General features: G+C 40.4%; 2 protein-coding genes across 2 annotated transcripts in view; one reads left to right on the plus strand and one right to left on the minus strand.

Moving 5' to 3' along the window:
• Nucleotides 1–1595, minus strand: part of LOC120803132 (TLC domain-containing protein 3A-like) — a 28116-nt gene extending 26521 nt beyond the window's left edge. Inside the window, exon 1 of the mRNA XM_040151484.1 lies at nt 1271–1595. Coding sequence (XP_040007418.1) covers nt 1271–1392 — 122 coding nt within the window. The 5' untranslated portion in view covers nt 1393–1595. The remainder of the gene's footprint in view (nt 1–1270) is intronic.
• Nucleotides 1596–10390: 8795 nt separating this feature from the next.
• LOC120802863 (integumentary mucin C.1-like) lies at nt 10391–14412 on the plus strand. Its single transcript, XM_040151038.1, has 3 exons — nt 10391–10505; nt 12046–12477; nt 13315–14412. Exons 1-3 carry the CDS (start codon nt 10460–10462, stop codon nt 13356–13358), a joined length of 522 nt encoding a protein of 173 aa, XP_040006972.1. The 5' UTR covers nt 10391–10459; the 3' UTR covers nt 13359–14412.
• Nucleotides 14413–17291: the final 2879 nt, after the last annotated feature.

Genomic DNA, 17291 nt, shown 5'->3' on the forward strand with positions numbered 1-17291 from the left:
ACAGTGACTTCACACCTTGGCTGAAACTGTCCCCACCAAAATCAGAGACACCAGCGCGACCCCGAGCTCGGGATCTGTGCGGCAGAGGCAGAGCGGATAGGGTAGATACCAGGGGGGCTGGTCTAGCGGCGGAGGGCAAGCGGTACGGCGTCCCCCGAGGCGGAGACGCTTTGTGAGGACAACATTTTCCATCACACGAGCGTTGGTAAGTGGGTAGGAGCGTTGTTCGGGAGCCGGGTTCGGTGTTTTTCAGCGCACAGCTAACTCAGCAGTCGGCTCCGGCCGGAGCTCAGGGGAGGATTAGCAAGAGTGACAGCGTACAAATGAGCATTGAACTGAGCTGTGCACATGTGAGATAGTCACACTGACACACACACACACACACACACACTATATTATTTATCACCACTGTCCAGCTCAATATCCTTGACATATAAAGTTACTGAAGAAGCCGCATGCGAATTGAGTTTTACTTCGTTTTTTCGTTCATACGGATTCGCTGCGTTTCGCTCACCGACTCATAATGAGCCGTGGCTCAAGTCCAAGTTTGTTCACCTCTAACAAAAAAATGTCACTTCCTATGCGGAGCATGCGAAGGGTCGTCGTCGTCGTCGTTGTCCCCAGGCCGGCCGCCCCCCCCGACCCCCACCCCCCCCCGGTGGATGCGAGGTTTTAATGCTGCCAGACTGAGTCTCACACTTTACAGCACGGGAGTCCTGCAAACGTGCACGAACTTTCTAGTCCTCGCAGATGCCATACGTGTCCCTCCGAAGACGAAATCGGTTTCTCACGCGTAAAGAAAAACAGGTCTGTCAGGGCTCAGTGTGGTGGCTGCTGTGGGTTTTATTTTATTTTATTTTATTTTATTTATTTTTTTTAGTCTTCTGTGGTATCGCCGTTGAAGTCCCATATTCTTACAGGGACCCATAGCGGTGATATTTGCAAATCATCCCCGTAAAGATTCTTTGTGGGGCATCTGTGTCTGTTTTTTGACAAATAAAATAAGTCGGTGAGCACTCCCCAAAAAAAAATTAAATCAATAAATAAAACGAAAATCGAATGTGATAAAATATCAAGTAGAGGAAAAATAGAAATACCGGCAATTCAATATACATTTAAAAAAAAAAACAACAAGAGCACACTAAGAAGCTAACTGAATGAGCGGCAATGTTACGAGTATGTACTAGCTCAAATGCTACAGATTAGCTCAATATGCGGGGTTATTTTGTCCGGTTAATGTTGAATGAAGCGATGAATGAAGCCGGTTTACCTCTCGCTGACCAGCACCACGTCGGCATCGCTCCAGTGCCTGAACACACACGGCAGGATCCTCCTGAAGGCGAAGAACAGACCGGGGAAAACTACGGCGCCGCAAGCTAAAACTTGCAACATCCTGCCTTAATTTTTTTCTTTTTTTTTTTTTTTTTTCCTCTAAAAGCTGCCCGGAGATCTGGACTCTCTCTCCACCGGGCCCCCCCCCCTGAGCGCGCCTCGCTAGCGTCTACACGCGGCGGTGAGGCATTTTCATGCGGCCGGAGTTCGGTGCCTCTCGCCGGGAACGGTCCACCATCCGAGCACACTCACGCACACACACGCTCTGCCGGGGCTCGGCAGCAGCAGCTGCGGCAGCACCACTGTCGACCCGCAGTCGGGGGGGGGGGGGGTAACACACGGAACTTCCTTTGGCGACTGCCACAATAAAGGTCCCTGACCCGGCGCCGCGGCGAATGCGGCAGAGCAGGGAAGATAACACGGATTCAATGCTTTTATTTTGAGGGGGCAAAAACTTTACTCAGATCAATTACCCCGGTGATTGACAATTTAAAAACGAATTGTTTGTTGCTTTATTTTACGGTGAACCGACTTCTGAATATAAACATTAATAGTCAATTAATTAACCAATAATCAGTTTTACAGTAATAGGTTTTTTTTTCGATAGTGTCGCTGACAATGGAGGAAAGTAACTAAGTACATTTACTCAAGTACTGTCATAACTTTAAATACTTTACCTGAGTATTTCCATTTTATGACACTTCGTACTTCTACTCCACTTCATTTAAAAAGGGAAATATTGTACCTTTTACTCAACTACATTTATCTAACAGCCATAGTTACTATACTTTAAAAAAAAAAATTGTTTTTCAAAAAATGATTTGTTAAAGTATGATGCTTTAATAGATGAAACCCTAACCATACTGTATAAATAAGTAGAGCTGAATCGATCAGTTGAATGACAGAAAATTAATTGGTTATTATGATAATCCTTTAAGTCAGTTTTCATATAAAAATGCCAAAAATTCGATGGTTCCAGCTTTTCAAACGAGATATTTTGCCGATTTTCCTTCCTTTAGATAATTTTGAGGTTCGGACTGGTGGTTGGAAAAAAACAACTATAAAACAATCAAATCATTGATTAATCAAGGTAATAATTAGAAGATTTATCCATAATTTAAAAAAAAATAGTGATTAGTTGAAGGCCTGTGTAAAATTTAAAAAATTTCCTCAGCTCAACCAGTAAGACTAAAATGCACCTTACACACTAAAGCATAAGTAATAATAATCTAATGGTATAAACTTTTACCTGCAATGGAGTATTTTTTCAGGGTGTAGTACTTTTACTTGAGTAAAACATCTGTGTACTTCTTCCAACACTGCTTTCCAACAGTAGTGGAAGAAAAGTAGCAATACCAAGTCCTGCATTCAAAACATAACCTGCAGTAATTTGGTTTGTTTTTTTGGCCATTTCGGGTCAGTGCAACAAGCTGCAAACACAATACTGACATACTATCATCCTATCAATAAAGTGTTAGCAAACAGTTGCCTGTCCAGTAGACATGGAGAAAACATTATCATTTACTTTGAGCCATGTTCCGGACCAGTATCCGTGCTCCCTTTAGCTCTGTTTTCGGTCTTCACTTACTCCTAAAGGTAAATGTGGCTCTTTAGCTGCTGAATGCTTCACTATGTTCACCACTTAACAGCTCACTTTCTCTGCCTTCCTTTTGCTGGCGTGAAGGTAGCGTACAGTGGGTTTATCAGAGCTTTCTGCTGAAAACAGCTGCTCTCTGCAGCTGGAAATGAGGTTGACTAGATTAAAGTTTTAGGCCGTAAAACCAAAACAACGAGCTAAGATTGACTAAAAAGCTCTGTAAAGCTGAGGGGAACTGCACAGTTTGTGATAATTCTCTGTGAATCCATCATTACAAGTGGCTCCTTACACATAACGCTCAGTCATTTCATCCACGGTTGATGTACAACATATTGATCATTGCAGCTCGATGCTGCTGGATCAGGGCAGTGAGATTGAACCTAAACAGTAAAGTTTGAGCCATAAAATCAAAACAATGAGGTGAAAGATGTTCAAAGGCTTTATAGAGCTGAGGGGAGCTGCAGAGCTGGGTGATAATTCTATGTATTCAAGCAAACTACAAGTACCTCAAAATTGTACTTAAGTACAGTATTTGATTAAATGTACTTAGTTACTTTCCACCACCGCTTTCTACAGTGACACAATCTGCATGAAAACAGAATGCCGAGTAGGACAACTCTCCAACAATGTGGGGAAAGACTGTTCAAAACTCATAATAAAAAGCTTTGAGCATAGATTTCATTACATTTCATGAGGAATGTAGCCTTACAATGTGTTCTAATAAAAAAATGAATCGTTTATGGTGAATGTCGTGTCATGGACAATCCCAAGTCTAGTAATGTCATTGCTGAAGTCATATTGCTTTCATGTTTAACAGCAATTTAAAGAGCTACGGTACGTATGTTAATATGTTTCTGTAAACATGTGCTCTGTCTTCTAATTACTAAACATGTTGACAGACTCGTGTGTAAATCTCCCCAAAACATGGTTTATATGCATTTATACCTAAAACACCCCTGGTTTAGATTTGAGTGTACATGTGATCCAAGTCAGGAAAGACGAACAAGACAACTGATCAAAATAAGTTAAATAGAGATTTTACAACAAGACAGTTTAGTGACCAATAATCCTTCCTTTTTCAGTAAATCACCAATTACAACATTTCCTGGTGCAATAATAAATTATACGTAACAATAATAATAATAATGAGGGAGAATGTGGATTTAAAAATTAAAAATGTTGAAGTGTAGACGATTACATTGACCCTGAATGTTAAAATGTGCAACGCTGCTTCTGAAAAATGATCTTGAATAATCTTGCCCACCTTCCATAACAAAATACAAAGAAATATGAATCGTGATGGCAGTTACTATGTTAAAAAAAAAAAAAAAAAACCCCCTCCTCTCACAGTCAAAACATGACTTGGTGCCACAACACGTCTCACAATAAATATGCAGGTCATCGTTTGTCAAGATTTCCGAGTTGCTAAATGTTCAAATTGACTGTACAACTGTAAGCACAATTAAGACTGAAATGAGCTTTAAAGACCTCAAAGCTTCGTTTTGATGGACCCCTTTATAGGTGCAATAATCTTCTTTCGCTACTTGGGGACAGAAGAACTCAAAAACGAGCTGCCAGACACAGCGAACAATTACCTACTTACAGCGAGCAGACACACAGCAGCATTGTCATCCATTTGTCAAGTTGTTGTTTCAAGGCTTCAACTAACTTTCAGTACTGATTAATCTGACAATTATTTTCACTGGTAACCAATTAACTGATGTTGTCTCTTGTGTATGAAATGTCAGAAAAATGGCCATCACAATTTCCTAAAGCCCCAGGGGACATTGTCAAATAGCTTGTTTTATCTGACCAACATTCAAAAAAACAAAGATATTCAGTTTATCCATCCATCCATCCGTCCATTTTCTGCTGCTTATCCAAAGTCGGGTCACGGTGTTAAGCAAGGTAGTCCAGACGTCCCTTCCCCAACAACGATGTCCAGCTCCTCCTGGGGGATCCCGGGGCGTTCCCGGGCCAGGTGAGATATATAATCTCTCCAGCGTGTTCTGGGTCTACCCCGGGGTCTCCTACCGGTTGTATGTAATGGGAAAACCTCCAATGGAAGGCGCCGGGGAGGCATCCTAATTAGATGCCCGAACCACCTCAACTGGCTCTGTTCGATGCGGAGGAGCACCGGCTCTACTCTGAGCTCCCCGCAGATGTCAGAGCTCCTCACCCTGCGGAAGAAACTAATTTCAGCAGCTCGATCTCATTCTTTTAGTCACAACCCAAAGCTAATGACTATAGGTGAGGGTCGGAGCTGCTAAATCGAAAGCTTTGCCTTTCCAGCTCAGCCACCTTTATATCTGGGTCGGAGCACCCACCCTGTGGGGCTCACCACCTCCATGGGTAGGTATCGGGTTGGGGCGCACTGTGAGCCGGGCGCCAGGCTGAGTATTTCATTCACTGTTGAAAAAAAAAAAAAAAAATGCTAATTTTCATGATTTAGTAACTGGAACCAGGGCGTGTTTGGCATCCTTGCTTGACAAATAACTTAACTGGCTATCAAAATTGCTGCTCAAATGACTGATTAATTGACTAATCGTTTGTTAGTAAAAAAAAAAAAACACCGGCACATTTAGGTATGAGTTTGTAGAATAAGGGAAGATCCCATATCTTTGATGGCCAGTATTGATCCACCATATGCAACAATGACTGTGAAGTATGCTACGAGTGCTATTTTTAAGTCTTTTGAGGAGGGTCTTCATATACTTCAAGGCATAACACAAGCCTTTCAAGTCGCTGACATTAATGACAAGGCACTAGTCACGGTGGATTTGAACACATACACATGTTTCTTGTTACTGGAACTCTATTGTCATATTCTTAACCCATACAAAGTACATTTACCGAGAGTGAAACATTAAATTGTAAAGTGGAAACAAACTAAAAGTATCCCCAGCGACTAAATTGTGCAATCATATTATTTTTTTTTTTTAAAAACAAAACTACTTTACATAGTAATAATAGTAATAGTCACTGAAAAAGTTTCACAACAGAGTTTGAAGCTCCCGAATTCTCCATGACTCAGAGATAACAGTCAATACTGTAGAAGGCCCATTGCTTCTGTTGCTCCAGATAAGCCGTAATTAACGGGACCAGTGCCAGCATCCACATATCTGTGGCATTTACTATGTGTATATTCATTGTTTTATTGCCACTATGACCATCACAGAGGTGCGATTAGTTTGATTTTTCTTTTTAAATGTAAAACCAGTGGATGATGCGTGAATCCAGGGCCGTCACAGAGACCGCCACATTCTTATGAAGTTTTTCAAGGTGTCGTAAAAGTTTTGGCTGGTTAAAATTGTAAAGGTATGACCTTAGTTCACCAGAGACGTAGGTAACTTTTTGGTTCTCGCAGTGGCCACCTCAGCTGCCAGTCCTTTGCGACTGGAATAAGAAACACAATCCTTTACGTACTGTATAGTGCAGTGGTAGGTAGTCGCGTATCTGTTTGCACGCTAATAGCTGAGAAGGAAAATCCAGAGGCCAAAGATCATTTCGAAAATTTTAAAAAACATTTAAAAAGTAAAGAATCGTGGAACCATTTGGGATGACTGCAAAGTTTCAATTACCTGAGTGAGTCAGAGTTCAATTTCTTGTTGCCTAATTGGCATCACTACTTTTATAGGTTTTGAAGGTGTGGCAACAACAATTCTCTCTCAATCCTGTCTTATCTCAGAATGTGAGGTGTTATCTTCACCTATTCACACTGATATTAAAATACATTAAAATACATATTGGAATACACAAGACCACGACTACACAAGACCACGAATGGGGACTTATTTATAGCTAATTGTCTATAAGTGACTGAATAATTAGACATTAATAATGAAGACATAGCAAAGAGGTCAGAATCAAACAAATGAATAAAGTTGATTTTTGAATAACAAAGTGAAAAGGTCACTTAGTTTGGCAACAGTGAACTGAAGTATACGGATCAGGGTGACCAGAGGACGGCGAAACACTAGGGGGAATAATGAACTTCAGAGCACTACTCCAATATCAGCTCTTATCGGGGACAGCAGAAGGAACAGCTCTGAACCTCTTTCAGTTGGACCTGGAGTTCCGGCGCTGACTTCGCTCGTGGGTCTCCCACTGAGGTGGCGCTCCCTGGGTTGCGGCGATTTGCCAAGCAAGAGGGTCGCTAGGTCGCAGTGGGATTCCCGCGGCAAACAGAGCGTTAAATTCTGCATTTCGTAACTCGAGAGTTGAGTTACCAGTGACCGGTTTTCTTAAAAAAAAAAATTTGCTTAGTGATAGTAACTGGATTAGGGAATAGTTGGACGGCTAATTTGTGCTGATTGAGACATGTGCTCAACCAAAGAGGAATGTCAGTGTCACGTCACTTCAGGAATTCATCTACAATTTACAGCATGACAAGATGGTGGCAGCCTCTTATCTCAAAGGCCACCCAGGGTCTAGAGGAGAGAGAGAATATAGGGGTGGTTGTGTGTGTGTGTGTGTGTGTGTGTGTGTGTGTGTGTGTGTGTGTGTGTGTGTGTGTGTGTGTGTGTGTGTGTGTGTGTGTGTGTGTGTGTGTGTTTAAGACAGAGAGAAAAAGGGAGAGAGAGAGAGAGACTGCAGATCATTATATGTTTAAATAGTGATCATTTCCTGTTTAGAATGAAGTCTTTGTTCCATGGACACTTAGTTTCGTTTCTCCCTTTCCTTGAGGTTAACAGCCAGGATGACTCCAAAACTTCATAAAGTGAGTTCACTTCCTGCTGTCACTTTTGCCATCGTGCCATTTTTGGGTCGGGGAAGGGTGGTCCCCTTGTCCTGCCAGTACTGATTCAGACACTTTTACTGGGGGAAATGAAAGGCCGTTTGGCAGATCCTGAGAGTTTCTAAAGATAGTTTATCAAACGCGCCGTTATCTCTTAGTGGAATTCAGAAAAGGGAAGGTGTCCTCACTACATGTCATACACACTCCCTGTAGCACAAAGTCAGTATGATGTGTACTAGTCGGGCTTTGAGCTAACCGTAGCAATAAAACCCCTTATCCAAGTGAACATTTACCCCTATATCAACCGAGAAATTCTCGGAAATTTCACCGCCGAAATGAGGATATTGTTCAAATAATAATTGCCTAAGTAACAGCACTTACACCACACTATAAAAATACTCCATTAGAAGTAAATGTCTTGCAGTCAATTTTTTACTATCTACTAGCATAACACACCGTCCGCGGTTCAGTTGCATTGTGGATAATCAAGGCAAATTATCGATAATTATTTAAGGATCTATTAATATGTAAGTGGTACTGTAATGTTGCAGTTGGTTGTGGTCGGGCCAGTTTTACTACTTCATATACCGTTGGGTGGTTTAATCTATAGTAATGCATCATATTTTATAAACTGACCCCACGCTTTGTGTGTAATATCTACGCCCAACATCAACTCTCACCATCTCCCACTAAACGTAATCCAGGCAACAATTACGTTTCCCTTCAAAAAATATCTGTCAAAAAAAATTGGTGGCATATAAAGGGGTTGACATCGACACTGATGTACAGAGATTTTCCGGTTTAGTTTTTCTCGGCCTCACTGCTCCGCTTGACACAGCTGATGGCGGCATTTTGACTCCGAGGGCTCAGGCTATTTGTAACAGGTTTTTCTTCCCGTGTGAGACACATTTCCACCAGTAGCTTTAAAATCCGCCGAAACTACATGTTCCTCAGGGGTTCCCCAAAGGGTCGCTCCTTGGATGTTTGCTTGCTTCCGATCCGCAGCCCTATCAGCAGAGATAGCACCGCTTATCATTTACAGTTTGAGGACACACAGATGACACACACATTTCCTTGTCCTCAGGTTGTCTCAGTCCTACAAACCGGCTCGTAAACTCCAACGACCTGAATTTTATTACTAGGACACTGTTTTATCATTTGAAAAATACATTTAAGAAGATTTTTATTCAAAGTGATTCTGAAAAAGTTGTTGGTGCGCAGTATTTATCACAAACAGGTTAGACCACCGCATCCCTCTTTCTGCTCGGTGGTTTGCTGGAGAAAACAATCACAAAGCTTCAGCCCAGGTCAAACACACTGTATTACCCCAGTGCTTAAATAACATCGGTGGCTCCCAATGCAAAAAAAAGAAACAGTAAAAAAAATTGTACCAATAGTGTGTAAAGCATAATGGTTTCGCTTCTAAGTGCATTTCTGACCTGCTCACCAACTATAATACAATCCAATCATGGCAGATCATCATGCAGTGGTTTTTAAAACTGAACTGAAGAAGATCCAGATCTGGTGACCGAGGTTTTTGTTTTTACTTTGTCGGGTGAATATAAACACAGTTGTTTCAGGCAAATGACAGATGCTGTCGTTCTTCCCGCAGGGACAGTCTGAGTTTTGATGTTTGCGTGTCCTACATCACCTTATGGAATATCTGGCATGTTCAGGAGTGGCAGCCACCAAGATCGATTTCGTGTTAAAGACATGCTGTTGAATCCTTCATACGACACAAATTTACTACTGCTTTGTCCCCGCCACACTTTCAGCTCCACTTATTTTTATGCACAAAAAAGAGAGACGAAATGTACCAACCAATGTCTATCGAATACGCAGCAGTAGGTGAGCCATAAAAAAACATATATAGCCTTGTGGTAAGCATTGATAAACTTATTAAATCAATACACGCATTGTCCTCCTGGCTGAACGGCGGTAAGGTATCACAGCTAACACACACACACACACACATTCGGATGGGAGGGCTAGAGATGATATGGTGGTATAATAAAGGGGTCATAAAAGAAGGCGTCGGAGCATATCCTCTGGTCTTTCAGGAAAAGAAAGTCATTATTCACAGCCTCTGAGGTGAGTGACACAGCTTTCCGCATATGGTTTTTCTTAGATCAGTATACAAGAAAAATCTGTAGTTCTACATAAAAATTTGCATGCAGCACAGATAAATCATTACCTGAAAATTTGTACCAGTTTCAACAGTTTTGGTTCATTTGTACCAGTTTTTTATTAATTCTGTATGTTAAAAATCGTATGTTAAAAAAGTATATATATAAATCAGTTATGAAAAGTAATATGGTGGTAAATAGCAAGGACAAAATAATCATTAATATGACCAAAATTTGCGTCTATTTTCAAAACACCATTAATTTTTCTCTAAAAAGATTATTCCCACATATCATTTCTGTTAATTTGATACTACATACTCCGATGTGTACTGTATCTTCCACATAAATGATTAAAAAAAAAAAAAGGGGTTGTACACTCTATTCATCAAGTAAAAAGCTGGACAAAGGGACTTTACCTGGTACTAAGTTTCTTTATTCAGACACGACATCGTAGAAGCGAGTGAGTTGACGTGGTATGCAAGCTAAGAATACATTTCCGGGTTGTGACTGATGAACATTAGATAAGGTTGAGTGTGTACTTGCGCTGAAATGAATTCTGTCTGTCTGTATGTTTGTGCTTTTGTGTTTCAGCACAGCTCACGATTCAGAGAGCAGCTTTCAGACACTGATTTATTCCCCATTTTTGTGCCACGAAACTCTGGGACAATGCAATTCAATCTTTCAGTACTGACTCTTTGCCTTCTCGGCGCAGGTAAAAAATAATATTCATATTTACTGTACATACTTAAATAAAAAAAATCTGGGTACTGCTTTCCAATAAGATTCCCTTAACAAATGATTTATAATTAGCCATTAGTTATAATGTAACTAATGGCCTAGGCAAAGGATTAATAAATCCTTTACTAAAGCCTTATAGATCAGTTTCAATTAAGAACAGAGTTGTTGCCAGGTTGTTAAAATTCCTACTGGCTTTCTGTTTTCTGTCTGGTAAGGATACAGCTATAAATTTGAGCAATCCATTAATAAATGGATTATGTTAATTGGTTTCTCAATATTTTCACAACACAGGTATAAAATGTTAATAAGTCATTAATAAGGGATGTTTATCATCAGATCTGCATTTGTAAATATTAAAAAGTGGAATGGATTTTGGTCTGGATTTGTAGAGGCTAAGTGGTCAAACAGTCAAACCAGCCATGGACATTTTTAAACCCAAACGTTTTTCTTGCTTACGACTGATTTACAAAGCATTACCAAAGCATTTATTGAGCTTTTTTTTTCTTTTTTTTTAAAAGCCATTATTACAACAAATTGCCCTTTTATAAATGGTGTGATTAGAGGAAGTCGTGCCAGATTCTTTTTTACAGTGGGATTCCATAACAAAGGGGGCGTCTAAGATTGGAAATCACACCAGTGGGTTTAGAAAACAAAAAACTGGTCATTTAAGGAAGCACACGGGTTTATCAGCAGAGGGTTCATAGTGACAACATCTTTTGAGGTTTTGGAGTAATGTTGCCCTCAAGTATCATAAAAAAAACGCACGACGCCCTGAAGTGAAAATATGTTTTATTCCATAAACTGAGAGGAAGAAATGGAATTCCTATGTTATATCAATGAAAAGTTGAAACCTTGCCCTTAACTTTTTATTGGCTTAAGCACTACCAAACCCTAATCCCAACCTTACCCATAATTATTTTACTTAGCTACTCAGCTAACAGTTATACTCAGCTAACCTTTTCAACCTCTCATTTAATTTGGCAGCAGAAGATTGATGTAAGGTCATAGTTTCAGTCATAAATGTTGATAGTGTTTATTTTAAGGGTTAGTCATAGTCATCGTCAAAATGTTTCAATGGAGCTGTTGGGTCAAAGATTAGGTTTATTAGCTTTGACACTGTGCCCATTATTAATATAGTTGTAATATAGAACATGTAGTTCTTACACGTACATTTGGGACCATCTTTTCTCTTCAGTAAATTGCTGTTGGATTATGATCAACTAAAAGACTTGTGTCAGCACTTGGTCCAAAATTTTAGCAAACATTTTGACATTTCATTGATGTTCATAAAATGGTGTGAAGCAGCTCTGAACCTCAATGGAAAGAGTTTACAAAATAAAACTTGAGATGAAGTCAGCCCTTGTGTATAGCTGCTACCTGCATTTGTAGAATGTCCTGTAGATCTCAGTATTTTAAAAGTTTAAAGCAAATTTTTAACGTGTTATAATATGTGGAAATCTTTAATGATTCTTCTTCAACCCTTTTCTGTCTTTTTGCTTTTACTGACACACTAGTTTTATGTGGAGTTGGGAGCACACCTTATCAAAATGCTCATTCACACATGACCTCCAAAGCTCCTCCAGCTACTCAGTCCAGCCCCACCACAGCTCGTCCAGTTAATCCAACCACCAATCCCAACATTGCCACAACTGCCACAACTGGTCCATCGACCACTGCCAAGACTTCCACAACTTTTCCACCCACCGCTGCCACAACTGGTCCATCCACCACTGCCAACACTGCCACAACTGATTCACCCGCCACTGCCACAACTGCCACAACTGCCACAACTGGTCCATCCACCACTGTAGCACCCAGCAACGCTACTACAGAAACCTCTTCAGCCACAGCCACCGAGGCTGTTGCTGTAGGTTCATCGGAAACGCTTTCACCTGGCGCTATAGCTGGTATTACCATCGGCTCTGTCGCTGGGGTGGCTGCAGTTGGTGAGTACAATACACTAGCACAGCCACTTAATTTCTGCTTCCTCAATAACATATCATCCTGTTGTCCATTAACAAGAATACACTAAAGATTTGAAACTGGACAACATCGGGACAAGAAATCTTTTTCATGGCACTGCTGCCCCCTTGTTGATCCCGCGCAACCTGAATCAATGCAAATCTCACTAATCAAATCAACCGATCAAGAGATAGGTTGATACCAGTAACTGGGGTTGTAGCCTGAGTAGTGGGAGAGCAAGAGTGTACAAGAAGATCTCTTAATGTTTCAAAGCTATGGAGGCACATTCTCACCAGGACAAGAAAAAAAAAAAAAACCGATGGAAAGTTAAAAATGGTAAAAATAAAATACGCAGAATCATGATGTTTTAAAGTCAAAATGATGAAATCAGACTCGAGTCAAACTTACAAGCACAAAAAAGATTATTTAGGGACAGTTGGATTATGCAGTACTAAATCAAAAATTTGACTTTCCAAGTCAAAGTCATAAGATGCTAAATCATAATTTTGACATAGTCAGTCAAAATTTTGACTTCCTACTGTCAAATGTTTACATATTTATTCATAATTATAACTTAGTAAAGCTCATCATTTTTTGGCTACCACAGAAATTGGACATAGTACGTCAAACACTCAGACTTGGTATCTGATCATTTTGACCACGTAAGTCAAATGTTTGGTTCAGTATTTCTTAATTTTGACATAGAAACAGCGCTTTTATTTCTCTGTCAAAAGTAAAGGACTTAGCAGTCCATACTGTAACTGCTTCAAACTCCTGTTGAAGACGATGAACACTGAAAAGCATCTATCGTTTTTTTTCAGGTGGCGGTATCTTTGGCGCGCTGAAGTACACCGGGAGGCTCTGAGACCAGTTCTTTGCCAAACAATGATCTAAATGGTTATGGACTGCAAGCCACAACATGTACCATCTTATGGTCAAACAGATTAATTTCTGACCCTGGTTAACTGGATCATGAAAGGATCCTATTGTCTGAGAGGCCCATTAAAACAATATATATGCCTATATCCTTGACTAGGATAGAAAGGGCCAAGAGGAAGACAAAATTAAATGTGACCACTTAGCTGTTTTGATTGACTGGCTTTAGGTTAGGAAATAATCCTTAGTTAATCAAAAAACTTTTATTACTTTTATTTTGAAACGAATCGAAACTCCTTGTCTGATGGATTAAAAGCAAATTCCAGGTTTTATTTTTTGAAAAAAAAAAATAATAATTATCTGAATGTTTTTCACATGTGATATGTTTGGTCTTTTGGATTTCTATACAGTGGATTCTATTTAACAACAATAAGCCAGATTTTTTATATTTTTTTTTAAATTAAAAAAAACATATTTTTAACTGCTGGTCATATTGTTTGGAGCATATTGTTTATTTTTCTCTGAAATCTTTGATATATTTCAAAGAAAAATAATTTAGTTACTGTGTGCCAGTAGATAAAAATACATAAGCTGCACTTTCTTAGCCTTCTTAAAAAAATATATATTTTTTAGGGTATACAAGCTGAGTAATTTGATAGCTGAATGATGGTGAAGTTGTTTTCTTATTATTAACTGGGCTTCTGAACCCAAATTCTGTATTTCTATGGAGACAAAGCCTTGAAACCAACCTATACATTTAATAAATAACTGTTTTCCCCCTTTCTATTAATTGACTTCTGTGAAATGCTATTACATCTTTGTAAAATAACAATAGCTCAAGATCTCTGAGTAACGCCCAGGCGTTGATTATATAAGTACTTCCGGGCTAACCTGAGTTCTTTGCTCATTTTATGAGTGCAATGAGGTAACAGTATAATGTGTGTGTGCATAAGTCAAAACAAGGAAACAAGGTTATGTTATAAAGAAACTTTCCATGTAATTTTACACAACCTGACGTCGGCTCTGTGCTTCGATTCCCCCGCCGTTCCCCTGAACTGAGTCACATCACCAGCACAGAGGCTGTGGTTCATTCATCACGTAACAAATTGATTAGTGGAGCTTAAAGTAATTCTGAACTAGCATTAGAGTGAGAAAAACATTTAGTAGCCACCTCTAATAGTGGATGGTGAGTTAATCTTCAACATGCCGTGTGGCTTTTTTAGGGGGAAGTTGAAATAAGAGTTTGTTACAGACTGGGGTGTAATATAGTCTGTGGCAGCTGATATAAACCATGGGCAGGGTATTTTTTTTAAAGTGTGAAATAAGTGAAATACAACTTGCAATAGAGAATCCATTTGTCAGACATTTTGGGCGTAACATTTGTAAAAAAAAAAAAAAAGATTAATAAAGCGGTAAAGTTTTTGGTGATCAGAGGAAACTCACTGACAGAGTTATAGTATTTCCTGGTAAATAAACCATTGCTACTCTAAAGTTGGTACTGGTGATTGTTCTGTGACATGAAGATAAATAACATGTGACAAAAAACATACTATTGTTATTACATAACATCCGATCTCGGTGCCATTTTTCTTCAAGCGAGGTGACGACTGGGCCAAACTCTCGTGGTGTCCGGGCTGCACATTAAAGTGGACTTTGGTCCGCAGGAGGCCATCACGGTTTTTATGGTATGGTCATCTGCCATGGAAGTGTCAACACTGGCATTGCTTGGCAAGACCATTGAAAACAGCGCTGTTCCCATGCAGGCGAATTACTGTTAAATCCCTGAGCTGTGTGATCAGCCCATATGGTGCGCATGGGGGGCCAGAGGGAGTGTGTTCGTGTGTGTGTGTGTGTGTGTGTGTGTGTGTGTGTGCGCACACGTTGGGGGAGGGGAGTGTCCTGCCTGTGTGTATTTGCAAAGATGAAAATGAAATGTTTTTATTGAATTAGTCATATAATTCCAAATTATAGTGCAGGTTCTTTAAGGAACCCTACTCATTTTTGAAGGGTAACGTTTTCTCATAAGAGTTTATGAGTGAGCGTGTTTGTATTTGTCCTTGTGCACAGCTTGTGTCCACACAACCAAGATAAGAAATGATCAATTCTCCTTGTATACGCTGGTGTTTATACAAATTTCTCTCTTTTCTTGCCTCCCCAAGTAATCAGTCACAAGAGAGTACGGTGGCAAGAAAAAGTGTGTGAACCCTTTGGAGTTAAATTGTTTTCTGCATTAACTGGTCATAAAACGTGATCTGATCTTCTAAATTGTTGAGATACTGTTGAGATATTGTTGTGGGCCAACGGACCAACATTGCCATCCTTGGCGGCGCGGCTAAAAATAATGTTTTGAATTTTTTTTCCCCTAAGGTTTGTTTAGGGAACGCTATGTGACCGAGTCACGGAGTGGCATACGGAGTGCTGGGGTCACAGTGGGGCTGGGGGTAAACCCGAAAAAGGCTTGGTCATCATCCAGCTAACTTCGAGTAAGCCTGGGCATTAGCAAGGTTGAGCTGAAGGCTTTGCTCCGACGACAGCTCCAACGAAATTTTAAACCTGGCGCACCTGCAGACAGTTCCACAGTCAATCAATGGATCAATCAAACTGCAAACCCCATATACTCACAACTCTTGTATGCCAGGCTAACATGGCTTTGACTGTGTGTATCTAAACTATCCCAGTGTTGCGGGAGAGGCCCAGATAGTGTTACAGCTGCAACAAAGCTCGGCCTCTACCCCGATAACTGTATCAATTCTCCTCGCGAATTGGCCTCATCACAAACAGATCATCTCTCTCAGCCCCAGACACCTTATCACATAAACACACACACACACAGACACACACAACAGTGCTCATTAGTTTTCCCTCAGACGCTAACAAGCTCAGTGGCTCAAGGATAAGAGTTAACTCAGAGAGAAGAAAGAGGAAACATGGCGGAGGTGACCACGGTAAACCTTTGGTTCCAGTTTGGAGTCATGTAGTGGCGGAATTACCTGTACGCAATACTTGCAATATCTATCTCTCTATCCGTCTCTCTATCCGTCTCTCTATCTGTCTCTCTATCTATCCATCTGTCTGTCTGTCTGTCTGTCTGTCTCTCTATCTTTCTCTCTATCTATCTATCTATCTGTCTATCTTTCTATCTGTCCGTCTATCTATCTGTCTGTCTCTCTGCCTGTCTATCTGTCTCTCTGTCTATCTCTATCTGTCTGTCTGTCTATCTATCTGTCAATCTATCTGTCTATCTTTCTATCTGTCCGTCTATCTATCTGTCTGTCTCTCTGCCTGTCTATCTGTCTCTCTGTCTATCTCTATCTGTCTGTCTGTCTATCTATCTGTCAATCTATCTGTCTATCTGTCTCTCTGTCTGTCAGTCTATCTGTCTGTCTGTCAGTCTCTCTATCTGTCTGTCAGTCTATCTGTCTGTCTATCTATGTGTCTGTCTCTCTGTCTGTCTGTCTGTCAGTCTCTCTATCTGTCTGTCAGTCTCTCTGTCTGTCTGTCTATGTGTCTGTCTCTCTGTCTGTCTGTCTGTCTGTCTGTCTGTCTGTCTGTCTCTCTGTCTCTCTATCTGTCTGTCAGTCTCTCTGTCTGTCTATCTATGTGTCTGTCTCTGTCTGTCTGTCTGTCTGTCTGTCTGTCTGTCTGTCTGTCTGTCTATCTATCTATCTGTCTGTCTGTCTGTCTGTCTGTCAGTCTCTCTGTCTGTCTGTCTGTCTGTCTGTCTGTCTGTCTGTCTGTCTCTATCTGTCTGTCAGTCTATCTGTCTGTCTGTCTGTCTGTCTCTCTCTGTCTGTCTGTCTGTCTGTCTCTCTGTCTGTCTGTCTGTCTGTCTCTCTGTCTGTCTGTCTGTCTGTCTGTCTGTCTGTCTGTCTGTCTGTCTGTCTGTCTGTCTCTCTGTCTGATATCTTATGACTTGCTACAT

This window comes from Xiphias gladius, chromosome 17 (genome assembly GCF_016859285.1).
Source record: "Xiphias gladius isolate SHS-SW01 ecotype Sanya breed wild chromosome 17, ASM1685928v1, whole genome shotgun sequence".
Classification (NCBI taxonomy): Eukaryota; Metazoa; Chordata; class Actinopteri; order Istiophoriformes; family Xiphiidae; genus Xiphias; species Xiphias gladius.

Excerpts from the sequence above, each read along its gene's own strand:
- LOC120802863 (XM_040151038.1), top strand. The coding sequence starts at position 10,460 with ATGCAATTCAATCTTTCAGTACTGACTCTTTGCCTTCTCGGCGCAG. Across the intron at positions 10,506-12,045 it reads TCTTTGCCTTCTCGGCGCAG|TTTTATGTGGAGTTGGGAGC; the intron begins GTAAAAAATAAT and ends CTGACACACTAG. Across the intron at positions 12,478-13,314 it reads CGCTGGGGTGGCTGCAGTTG|GTGGCGGTATCTTTGGCGCG; the intron begins GTGAGTACAATA and ends GTTTTTTTTCAG.